The sequence below is a fragment of the Bombina bombina genome, chromosome 4 (assembly GCF_027579735.1).
Source record: "Bombina bombina isolate aBomBom1 chromosome 4, aBomBom1.pri, whole genome shotgun sequence".
Taxonomy (NCBI): Eukaryota; Metazoa; Chordata; class Amphibia; order Anura; family Bombinatoridae; genus Bombina; species Bombina bombina.
In genome coordinates, this window is record NC_069502.1 from 655,851,116 (window position 1) to 655,864,927 (window position 13,812).

General features: G+C 36.8%; 1 protein-coding gene across 1 annotated transcript in view; it reads right to left on the reverse strand.

The window, feature by feature from the left end:
• The window catches only part of TPD52L1 (TPD52 like 1), a 202,365-nt gene that overhangs the window by 129,146 nt on the left and 59,407 nt on the right, over positions 1 to 13,812 (reverse strand). The window contains exon 3 of the mRNA XM_053712141.1: positions 8,863 to 9,011. Coding sequence (XP_053568116.1) covers positions 8,863 to 9,011 — 149 coding nt within the window. The remainder of the gene's footprint in view (positions 1 to 8,862; positions 9,012 to 13,812) is intronic.

Genomic DNA, 13,812 nt, shown 5'->3' on the forward strand with positions numbered 1-13,812 from the left:
AGGTGTTTCAAATAAGCAGGAATTTTAACATACTTCCCGTAACCCACCTATTTATATAAAGATCCCCGGAGCATAGCAGCAGAAATTCTCTATTATTTGTATATTAAAGATTAATCTCTATAATTATACTGAAAACTACTGCCGTGTCTCTCCTTACATTTAGCTCCTGGCTTGTGAAGTAGTAGTAGCCATGGAGACAACATGTGATTCCAATGACACAATTTAAATATTTTTTTTAAATAGAAGGCCTTTTTTTTTTCTTATGCCCTAAATATGTTACTTTGGTTTTAAAGAACCTACTTGATTCTCTATCACACACCTTGCTATACTACATTTTACACATTTTATGCTAAAATAGACTTGTTATGGAAACATCAACATGAACATATTAAAAAGCACATTAAATTGATTAATTATATATAAATGTGCATGGAACTTGGTTTTTTATTTATTGACAGCCAAATCATCTGATTTAACACTGCAGAGATGTCTGAGGGAGGGGAACGTGTATCTGAATGTGCGCTAGGTTGGGGTAATCCGAAATACATGATTTTTTGGGTTTATTTTTCCCACAAATCATCATTCAAAATGTATATTTGACGCATTTTAAGTAAAAAAAAAATATTTTTGATCTGTGTAGGTGCGTCAGCATTCCTGTTATATCACCTGAGGTTTACTGGTGTTCTAAAACTAAAATTAACATGCATGATTGTGTAGGAACATGATGAGTCATCATTTTACGCAATTTTTTTTTATTAATAACTGACTACATCCTACATTTTCTTTCTTTACATCCAGCAGATATGCCTCTCTCTGCCACTGTCTATGTTTAACAGTTCTGTATCTTTGCCTGCAAACACACAACTTCCCCTCATGCTGACAATCATGTACATAGCTCCTAGACATGAGCTTCCTGTCTGACTGATTAAATGTAACCTTCAATGACAGCCTCAAAAGATTATGATGGAAATATGTAAAAGAAAGAAAAGCCATAATCACTGCATTTCAAAGGCAAATACGTATGTATTTATGTATTATAAGCTTTGATGACAATGTACTATAAACTGTATGTCCCTTAAAGGGACATTAAAAACATGGGGATTGTAATTATAAAAAAATGTATTATTTGTAGAGAAACAAACTGTGTAATATATTTATTTTCCCCCTATTCTTGTAATTTAATTCTGAAAATTGTGGCCTTCAATTCTTGTTAAAAGTGGAAGTGCAGACACTAGACTTAATACAGCTACATTCCACACAGTCATTGGTTGCATACTCTAGTGACCCATTTATAACTGCTCCTAATTGACATCAGTAGAAAACTAGGTTTTAACATGGTGACACCCATTGCTTTATGGTGACTAAAACGTATCACTTATATTTCAATCTTTAAACATCGAAAATAATTTTACAATATATGTCTGCATATTTTCAGGCTGGATAATCTTTGCTTTAAATACATTATTCTGTTTAGAATTTATTTAGTTATTTAGTGTAAATGTCCCTTTAAAGTCACAATTAAAGGGACAGTAAACATTATTTATTTCTGTCATTACACTCCTGGAAATATCACAAATCTTTGTGCATATTACACTTGTGCATAGATAAGAGTGTATACATTTATGGATACTGACAACTATGCGAACTGGTAAAATTACAATAATGATGAGTTGGTGCAAATAACCCCTCTCCAATACCCCCTGGAACTGCCACTGCTTTTAGCCATAACCAATCTTTATCAATACACATATGATCAGTCATATAAGAGAATTATGTATCATTTTGTTCATGTTATAAATGTGTTAATATTATCTAGACAATCTTCCAATCTGCACCATGGTTCCCTAGATCTTTTGTATTTCTAGAGGTCTGAGGCAAGTTTGCATCATATACATTAATTCAGCACAGTGGGCTCATCTAGATATGTTTTATTAATATGTGTTCTCAGGAGCACAGTTCATTTATTGTCTGGGTATTTACATAGTATATCGCAAAATAAATTGTCTTTAAATACCTTGTTTTTTTATTTTGGAGGCACATGCTTCCACAGCTTTCCAAAAATACTAATCCAGATCCAGACTATGACAAACAAACTGAAAGAATTTTATTTATATAAACCAAAGCTTGAGTGTGTCTGAAAACAAAAAACTATATATATATATATATATATATATATATATATAGATATATATACTGTATATATATATATATATATATAGATATATATACTGTATATATATATATATATATATATATATATATATATATACTGTATATATATACTGTATATACACAAACACACACACACACATATATATATTTATATATATATATATATTCTGTATATACACAAACACACACACATATATATATATTTATATATATATATATATATATATATATATTCTGTATATACACAAACACACACACACATATATATACATTTTTATATATATATATATATATATATATATATATATCATTATATATACACATATATATTATATAGAAATATATATGTATATTTTCGCATGTATATCAATCTATATACATAATACAGTAAAATAAAACAAGAAACCATTTCTATGAACACAATAGCAGAAATCAATACAGGAATTAGTAAAATAAAAATAATATTGTATGCAATCATGAAAGCAGTTTTATAATGAAATAACCATGTCATGTTTCCTTACTTAAAAAATAGATTTCATGACCTCATTTACTCTAAACTCATGGAAGACCATTTTAGACAACTGAGAAAAAAAAGGAAACTAATAGGAAAGAATGAGGTTTTGACAGACAAAAGAAGATCTTCTGCTTCAATAAAAGGTAATTATATCCATTATGTGACATGTACTGCACAGCTAAGGAAGAGCACTGGGCAATTGTCACTGTCATAGTTTTACCCATCAGCTCAGTAAGTAGATCATATAATCATCATATTGCAAAACTCTCCCTGGGCTACAAGGGAGGACACCATGGGCGAGAATCTTGGACTAAACAAAGGCTAAAGAGAAGACATGATATAAAAAGCAAACTTGTTCCAAATTCTATGAGGCTTTGTATGGAATAACAAAGGTAAAACATCTTACCAACTAGACTGATCAGATATTATTATTATTATTTTTATTATCACTTTTATACACAGTTTAAAGATAAAATATTTTCCATAGCACTGTACAAAGGGTTACAGAGAGAATATAGCATGCATGAAACAAAGAAACAAACATTTAAACACTCCGATACAGTAAGGAAGGCTGAAGGCGCTGCAAGTGAGTGCTTTCAACCTAGGGAAGACCAAGGGGTAAGACAAAACCAGGTACTGAGCATGCAGCATAACATTTGGCACAATTAATTGGATCTGGTTGTAACAGCATTTCTAGAACTCAGTATCCATTCAAATATATGGAAATATTTGCAAATTAATTTGGCCTTTTAACAGAAACATTTTGTTATGGATATTTTCACACCTTATATTTGCATTGCATGTTCATGCTTTTGTTAAAGGGACATGAAACCCAAAATTTTTCTTTCATGATTCAGATAGAGAATACAATTTTAAACAACTTTCTAATTTACTTCTATTATCTAATTTGTTTCATTCTCTTGGTATCATTTGTTGAAGGAGCAGCAATGCACTACTGGTTTCTAACTAAACACATGGGTGCGCCAATGACAATCGGTATATATATTTGCAGCCACCAATAAGCAGCTAGAACCTAGGTTATTTGCTGCTCCTGAGGTTTCCTAGATAAACCTTTCAGCAAAGGATAACAAGAGAAGGAAGCAAATTAAACAATAGAAGTAAATTGGAAAGTTGTTTAAAATTGTATTCTCTATCTGAATCATGAAAGAAACATTTTGGGGTTCATGTCCCTTTAAGGTGCAAAACCCATAGACTTGTAATACCTACAATAATGAACACACACTGCTGCACACTTGATGACTGTAAGGAAGGACTGCAAAATAAATGGTAACACAGATGGCATCATTTGGTATAGTGGTATAAATTCACAAAGGGTGCCACTATATTGCATATTTGCTCATCCAGAAAAAAAATGGTACAAAACATAGGGCTCTTAAAAAACAATAAAACAAAGGTTTTAGACTGTATCTGAAAGGTAACTTGGCATTTGCCACTATTATATTTTTTTTATGTATTTTTAAACAAGCAACTGAAAAATAAAGCTATGGGACATATTCTCTTGTATATGTTAATTTGAAAAATGCTTTTTTTAAATATTGTTTTTAAAGATTTTACATATTTATTTTTGCATCTACCAGCTGAGTTTTCTAACCGCTAGATTTAGAGTTCTGCGGCCAAAGGGGTGCGTTAGCTACGCGTGTTTTTTCCCCCCGCACCTTTTAAATTCCGCTGGTATTTAGAGTTCACAGAAGGGCTGCGTTAGGCTCCAAAAAGGGAGCGTAGAGCATAATTTACCGCCACTGCAACTCTAAATACCAGCGGTGCTTAGGGACGCGGCCAGCTTAAAAAACGTGCTCGTGCACGATTCCCTAATAGGAAACAATGGGGCCGTTTGAGCTTGAAAAAAAACCTGCAAAAAAGCAGCGTTCAGCTCCTAACGCAGCCCCATTGTTTCCTATGGGGGAAACACTTCCTAAGTCTGCACCTAACACCCTAACATGTACCCCGAGTCTAAACACCCCTAATCTTACACTTATTAACCCCTAATCTGCTGCCCCCACTATTGCTGACCCCTGCATATTATTATTAACCCCTAATCTGCCGACCGGACCTCACCGCTACTATAAGAAAAGTTATTAACCCCTAATCCACCTCACTCCCGCCTCAATAACCCTATAATAAATAGTATTAACCCCTAATCTGCCCTCCCTAACATCACCGACACCTATCTTCAAGTATTAACCCCTAATCTGCCGACCGGACCTCGCCGCTACTCTAATAAATGTATTAACCCCTAAAGCTAAGTCTAACACTAACACCCCCCTAAGTTAAATATAATTTTTATATAACAAAATAAATTAACTCTTATTAAATAAATTATTCCTATTTAAAGCTAAATACTTACCTGTAAAATAAACCCTAATATAGCTACAATATAAATTATAATTATATTGTAGCTATTTTAGGATTAATATTTATTTTACAGGTAACTTTGTATTTATTTTAACCAGGTACAATAGCTATTAAATAGTTAATAACTATTTAATAGCTACCTAGTTAAAATAATTACAAATTTACCTGTAAAATAAATCCTAACCTAAGTTACAATTAAACCTAACACTACACTATCAATAAATTAATTAAATAAAATACCTACAATTATCTACAATTAAATAACTAACTAAAGTACAAAAATAAAAAAAGAACTAAGTTACAAAAAATAAAAAAATAATTTACAAACATTATAAAAATATTACAACAATTTTAAGCTAATTACACCTACTCTAAGCCCCCTAATAAAATAACAAAGCCCCAAAAATAAAAAAATGCCCTACCCTATTCTAAAATAAAATAGAAAAGCTCTTTTACCTTACCAGCTCTTAAAAGGGCATTTTGCGGGGCATGCCCCAAAGAATTCTGCTCTTTTGCCTGTAAAAAAAAAACATACAATACCCCTCCAACATTACAACCCACCACCCACATACCCCTAATCTAACCCAAACCCCCCTTAAATAAACCTAACACTAAGCCCCTGAAGATCTCCCTACCTTATCTTCACCACGCCGGGTATCACCGATGCGTCCAGAAGAGGCTCCGAAATCTTCATCCAAGCCCAAGCGGGGGCTGAAGAGGTCCATCATCGGGCGGAAGAGGTCGATCATCAGGCTGAAGAGGTCCATCATTGGGCTGAAGAGGTCCATCATCCGGCTGAAGAGGTCCATCATCCGGCTGAAGAGGTCCATCATCCGGCTGAAGTCTTGATCCAAGCGGGCGCTGAAGAGATCCGTCATCCAGCTGAAGTCTTCTATCAAGCGGCATCTTCAATCTTCTTTCTTCCGGATCCATCTTCCTCCCGCCGACGAGGAACATCCATCCTGGCCGACGACTTCCTGACGAATGACGGTTCCTTTAAATGACGTCATCCAAGATGGCGTCCCTCAAATTCCGATTGGCTGATAGGAATCTATCAGCCAATCGGAATTAAGGTAGGAAAATTCTGATAGGCTGATGGAATCAGCCAATCAGATTGAAGTTCAATCCGATTGGCTGATCCAATCAGCCAATCAGATTGAGCTCGCATTCTATTGGCTGATCGGAACAGCCAATAGAATGCGAGCTCAATCTGATTGGCTGATTCCATAAGCCAATCAGAATTTTCCTACCTTAATTCCGATTGGCTGATAGAATCCTATCAGCCAATCGGAATTCGAGGGACGCCATCTTGGATGACGTCATTTAAAGGAACCGTCATTCGTCGGGAAGTCGTCGGCCAGGATGGATGTTCCGCGTCGGCGGGATGAAGATGGATCCGGAAGAAAGAAGATTGAAGATGCCGCTTGATAGAAGACTTCAGCCGTATGATGGATCTCTTCAGCTCCCGCTTGGATCAAAACTTCAGCCGGATGATGGACCTCTTCAGCCCGATGATGGACCTCTTCAGCCGGATGATGGACCTCTTCAGGCGGATGATGGACCTCTTCAGCTCAATGATGGACCTCTTCAGCCCCCGCTTGGGCTTGGATGAAGATTTCGGAGCCTCTTCTGGACGGATCGGTGATACACGGCGTGGTGAAGATAAGGTAGGGAGATCTTCAGGGGCTTAGTGTTAGGTTTATTTAAGGGGGGTTTGGGTTAGATTAGGGGTATGTGGGTGGTGGATTGTATTGGGGGGGTATTGTATGTTTTTTTTTACAGGCAAAAGAGCAGAATTCTTTGGGGCATGCCCCGCAAAAGGCCCTTTTAAGGGCTGGTAAGGTAAAAGAGCTTTTCAATTTTTATTTTAGAATAGGGTAGGGCATTTTTTATTTTGGGGGGCTTTGTTATTTTATTAGGGGGCTTAGAGTAGGTGTAATTAGCTTAAAATTGTTGTAATATTTTTATAATGTTTGTAAATTATTTTTTTATTTTTTGTAACTTAGTTATTTTTTTATTTTTTGTACTTTAGTTAGTTTATTTAATTGTATTTATTTGTAGGTATTTGTATGTAATTAATTTATTGATAGTGTAGTGTTAGGTTTAATTGTAGATAATTGTAGGTATTTTATTTAATTAATTTATTGATAGTGTAGTGTTAGGTTTAATTGTAACTTAGGTTAGGATTTATTTTACAGGTAATTTTGTAATTATTTTAACTAGGTAGCTATTAAATAGTTATTAACTATTTAATAGCTATTGTACCTGGTTAAAATAAATAAAAAGTTGCCTGTAAAAAACATATAAATCCTAAAATAGCTACAAAATAATTATAATTTATATTATAGCTATATTAGGGTTTATTTTACAGGTAAGTATTTAGCTTTAAATAGGAATAATTTATTTAATAAGAAATAATTTATTTTGTTAGCTAAAAATTATATTTAACTTAGGGGGGTGTTAGTGTTAGGGTTAGACTTAGCTTTAGGGGTTAATAAATTTAATAGAGTAGCGGTGAGGTCCGGTCGGCAGATTAGGGGTTAATAATTGTAGGTAGGTGGCGGCGACGTTGGAGGCGGCAGATTAGGGGTTAATAAATATAATATAGGGGTCGGCGGTGTTAGGGGCAGCAGATTAGGGGTACATAGGGATAATGTAGATTGCGGCGGTTTGCGGTCGGCAGATTAGGGGTTAAAAAAATTATTAGAGTGGTGGCGATGTGGGGGGGCCTCTGTTTAGGGGTACATAGGTAGTTTATGGGTGTTAGTGTACTTTAGAGCACAGTAGTTAAGAGCTTTATGAACCGGCGTTAGCCCATAAAGCTCTTAACTCCTGGCTTTTCTCTGCGGCTGGAGTTTTGTCGTTAGATTTCTAACGCTCACTTCAGCCAAGACTCTAAATACTGGCGTTAGAAAGATCCCATTGAAAAGATAGGATACGCAAATGGCGTAGGGGGATCTGCGGTATGGAAAAGTCACAGCTGCATAGTGAGCGTTAGACCCTTTCCTGACTGACTCTAAATACCAGCAGGTGGCCAAAACCAGCGTTAGGAGCCCCTAATGCTGGTTTTGACGGCTAACGCAGAACTCTAAATCTAGGCGTTAGATAGTTAATGGGATAGTCAGGAAACAATGCTCACATTACCTTAGATTATTATAATAAATCCTGTATTTAAATAATAAATACAATCTAGACAAACGACATGCTAATTAAAAGACCAGAAATCCAAATATTGCCTTAATTATGCCCATGTGCATCAGCCTGAGCTCCAACCACATTAACCTGTTAAAGAAAAGAAATACTGATGTTTTCTCCAGGAACAACCTGAGCTCATTTTACACCTGCAGGGTATATCAGATGTAATATGTCAATTATTTACGCTCACTGTATCTATATATTAATTTGTGTTTGTCCTGAATGATTTGCAAAGAAGTATTCATGTTTCAGGTAAATTTATTTTGTTCGAGCTTACTAATGGGGTAATTTGAGTGCAGTTAACCTATTTACATAGCTTAACATTTCAGCATCAAGATATAAAGAAAATTTTATCTATAAATCTGTTTCCAGGAAACTGCTCTCTTCCTTACAGAAATAGGCCAGAAAATGTTGCTAAATTAATTTGTTTGTTAGACCAATAAAGCTGTGGTCGTATTGATATAAGATAACAGAACATATATTTTGTTATGATAACAAATAAACTATATCCCTGTAATGTTTTAGCAGTTAATCTACATATACATGACAGCCACAGAAGCTTTGTCAGGATACCGAGGCTGTTAGCCTTATCTCAGCTGTGTACTCACGCAGAGTGCCCCTGCACATCTTGCCAGCTGCGACTAAAGTTCTGCTTCAACTCGTTCATCATGCTGACGCCAAGCTTATGTTTTAACTCGGCCAGGTGCTTCTCTTTAGCTGTTAACACTTGACGTAGAGTAACAATTTCATCTTCCAGCTTTAGAGAAAAAAAAAGTTTAGATATATGTTATTCTATAAACGGCAAAGAACTCGTGAAACAAATTATTACCTTTTAGACAATTATATTCCCATTGCAAGCTTTGTCTGACTTTATTTGGACATAGTATGAACCTCGCATCTAGACCAAATCTACTCCACAAAGCTAAATTATTCTCCATTACTGGGAAACTTACTCCATATGTTCCCAAGGATTTATCCACTATGGAGCAGCAGGATTATTTATGAATGCTCTATTTACTAATAATGATAATATTATGCTCCACTCCCCCCCCCCCTCCTTTCTGTGGTTATCTGATCACCTTCCAGCTTGGAACCCATGTTGATTCAGCAAATGTCTGAAGAAACATGTTCTCAAGTTGCTCTTACCCGTTGCTCCTGTAGCCCCAATTCCTTGTTTACAAGAAGCTACATTTTAATTTGCTAAAATATTTTTGAGGGAAAGAAGCTGAGGTATTAGTGTTAGTATTAGAGGTGTAGTTGACTTGCTTCCTGGAGCAGCCATTTCTTAGGGTAGAACTAATTTAATATCTCAGCCAGACAACAAAGCCATGGATGTTAGTATTGAAAATATGGCAAAAGGGTTTATTGATCCATCTTCATCTCCCACTGGAGCTGTTTTTCCTTTGAGTCCAAAGAAGATGGGAGACCAAGGACATCAATAACAGAGCTTTATATCATATTGCTATAAAAATTTGCTTCATTTAACCACTCATCTTTGAACTCTGGCTAATGGGGGTAAAAATACTCAATAAATTGAATCTTAAAGGAGCATTTCTATAACACAAGGGGGCAAGTGAAAGATCATTTAACATCCTCTGAAGTCATTAGGAGTATTTGGAAATGCTATTTGGCTCATGCAGTCTATCGAGCCTTTGTTAATAAAAAATTCTGTGACTTTTAAAACACATTTGTCATGCTTATTTTAACTAATCATGGATTCCATATCTGGGGTGTACTGCAGTAGCAAAGAGAATATCAGCTTTATGCCAAGTTTGAAAAAGTCCCATTTAGTAGGAGAAAATACCATATTTGAGATATATATATTTTGTAAGACAGCTTTGCAATGGATCCTCAAACAATGTTGTGCACACATACATGCATTACAAAAAATATATACAGTATATAGAAATATATATTTAAGTGAAGAACATAGGTATTTGAAGTAACACCTTCAGCTTTAGGGAAGTTGATTTAGTGCATCTCCGGGTTAGTAAATAATCAATAAAAAGAAAATGCCTTTTTAGAAAAAGCCTTATAGAATTCTATGGGGTAAAGGAGTTAGCAGGGTTTGACCTCCAGTCTTTCGCTCTCATGCTAAATTTTTACTTTCAACTTAATACCAGTGCTAACATGCGAGCGCTATTGATTTACCTTGATAGCAGTAAGTGTTCAAGAGTGATACAAATGTATTGTGTGACATCATTCTCTTTAAAGGACAATTGAATAAAATAAAATTGCAAAATCAACAACTGCATAATAAAAAGACAACGCAATAACACTATTTTAAATGAGCAGTAGTTTTTTTTTTGGCCAATTTTCAAAATTTACTTAAATTTGCCGGCCCCCTGTATAATGTGACACTCATCAGCCAATCACAGCCTCATATAATATATACTATGAACTCTTGCACATGCTCAGTAGTAGCTGATGCCTCAGAAAGTTTGCATAATAAAAGAAACATGCACACAATTTGATAATGGAAGTAAATTGGAAAGTCTATGAAAACTGCACGCTCTATCTGAATAATAAAATTTTAATTTTGATTTTAGTGTACCTTTAAAGGGACACTGAGCCCAAAATTTTTCTTTTGTGATTTAGATAGAGCATGACATTTTAAGCAACTTTCTAATTTACTCCTATTATCAAATTTTCTTTATTCTCTTGGTATCTTTATTTGAAATGCAAGAATGTAAGTTTAGATGCCGGCCCATTTCTGGTGAACAACCTGGGTTGACCTTGCTGATTGATGGATAAATTCATCCACCAATAAAAAAGAGCTATCCATAGTTCTGAACCAAGAAAAAAGCTTAGATGCCTTCTTTTTCAAATAAAGATAGCAAGAGAACAAAGAAAAATTGATAATAGGAGTAAATTAGAATGTTTCTTAAAATTACATGCTCTATCTGAATCACCAAAGAAAAATTTTGGGTTCAGTGTCCCTTTAACTACATTGTTTTTGGAAATCAATTACGCCAACGTATAAGTTGGAACTGACCCACCAACTAGCTGTTAACACTTTGTTTTTGTCATATACTACTAAATCAAAAAACACAAAAGCTGACAACATGTTAAGACAGTTCCTTCTAGATTTTGCTCACTCCAAAACTCCAGTACAAAATTTCTTCAGAATGGATAATTGCCCAAATATCCACCCACATTTTATAGAAATGACATGTCTTAAAACAATCTGTCTTTATCCTTACTCCCACCACCTAAAAAGCACTCTGTAGCACTTAGCGTATATCAAGATTTAGTATTCAGGGTTTGTGATAATAAATTGTTTGGTAATACCCGAATCTTAAATGTGTTTCAACAGCAAATCTGGTGGAATTCAAGGTTAAAGAGTGTGTCTAGATGTATTTTACTTGTGCATCAAAGTCCTATGTACAAAAATCTGCTTCAGCTTCTCTTGGTTTAAGTCACATTTACCCATAGGTTAAATATTTGATTGTCACACCATCTAAAAATTATGTGGTCTAGATGGTAGTGAAACATTGCTCCAAATAGTCTCACATAATACTACTTGAGAAACTATTGGCTAGATTACGAGTTTTGTCGGTAAAGACCCGCGGTGCTAACGCTGCTTTTTTTTTCCAGCGCACCTCTAAGACAACCCTGGTATTTAGAGTTTGAATGGCTGCGTTAGCCTCAGAAAAGGGAGCGTTGGGCATAATTAAGCTCCACTTCAACCCTCAATACCAGCGTTGCTAAAATCAGCGGTAAGCTGGAAAAACGTACTCGTGCACGATATCCCCATAGGAAACAATGGGGCTGAGCTGGCTGAAAAAAAACCTAACACCTGCAAAAAAGCAGCGTTGAGCTCCTAACGCAGCCCCAGTGTTTCCCATGGGGAAACATTCTTTAAGCCTACACCTAACACCCTAACATGAACCCCAAGTCTAAACACCCCTAATCTTACACTTATTAACCCCTAATCTGCCGTCCCCGCTATCGCTGACACCTGCATTATATTATTAACCCCTAATTAGTGATGTCCCGAATAGTTCGCCGGCGAATAGTTCCCGGCGAACATAGCTTGTTCACGTTCGCTGCGGCGGGCGAACATATGTGATGTTCGGTCCGCCCCCTATTCGTCATCATTGAGTAAACTTTGACCCTGTACCTCACAGTCAGCAGACACATTCCAGCCAATCAGCAGCAGACCCTCCCTCCCAGACCCTCCCACCTCCTGGGCAGCATCAATTTTAGATTCATTCGGAAGCTGCATTCTTAGTGAGAGGAGGGACAGTGTAGCTGCTGCTGATTTAATAGGGAAATCGATAGCTAGGCTAGTGTATTCAGTGTCCACTACAGTCCTGAAGGACTCATCTGATCTCTGCTGTATGGACAGCACCCCAAAAAGCCCTTTTTAGGGCTAGAACATCAGTCTGCTTTTTTTTTTTTTTCCTGTGTAATCTAATTGCAGTTGCCTTCCTGCCAGCGTGTGTGTCAGGCTCACAGCGTATACTGTGCCCACTTGCCCAGTGCCACCACTCATATCTGTTGTAACAGTAGTGTACATTTAAAAAAAATAATTCAATTTTGACTGTAATAGATTGAATAGCAGTTAGTTGTCTGCAAGCGTGTGTGTCAGGCCTACAGCGTCTACTCTGCCAACTTCTGCCAGTGCACAGTGCCACTCATATCTGTTGTCACAGTAGCTTGCACGCATAGTACCACTAATCGGAAAAAAAATGACAGGCAGAGGCAGGCCACCCCGCAGGGGCCGTCATGGTAGTGGTGCTGTGATTCCCTTTGGCCCTAGAATAATGCCCAATGTTCAGAGGCCAGGTACCCTGAACTCGAAAAGTTCTGAGGACATAGTTGACTGGCTAACACAGGACACCCAATATTCTACAGCTTCCGCTCGGAACATTGACGCACCATCCTCCTCCAGCATAGCTTCGGGCACCTCTCAAGTTACCACTCGCCCGCCTGCCGCCACCACCAACACTAGCAGCACAGCTGCTTCACTTGATCTGTCAGAGGAGTTATTTACACATCAGTTGGAATAAATGAATGATGCGCAACCATTATTGCCAGAGGATGTAGATAACAGGGATATGTCTCAGTCAGGCAGCATTACACACATGGACGTATGGTGTGATGATGATGTTGTACCCGCTGCTGCTTCCTTTGCTGAGTTGTCAGATACAAGTGAAGCGGTTGATGATGACGCTGCGCCCATGGATGTCACGTGGGTGCCCACTAGAAGAGAAGAAGAACAGGGGGAAAGTTCAGATGGGGAGACAGAGAGGAGGAGGAGACGAGTTGGAAGCAGAGGGAGGCATCGCAAGGAGCTAGTGGCACAGTCAGACAGCATGCATTGGCACCCGGGGTCAGCCAGACAGCACGCCAATACACACATGCTGTTGCCACCACCAGAATGCCATCATTGCAGAGTTCAGCAGTGTGGCATTTTTTTTGTGTGTCTGCCTCTGACAACAGCGATGCCATTTGCAACCTGTGCCAAAAGAAACTGAGTCGTGGGATGTCCAACACCCACCTAGGTACAACTGCTTTGTGAAGGCATATGATTGCACATCACAAACGCCTAT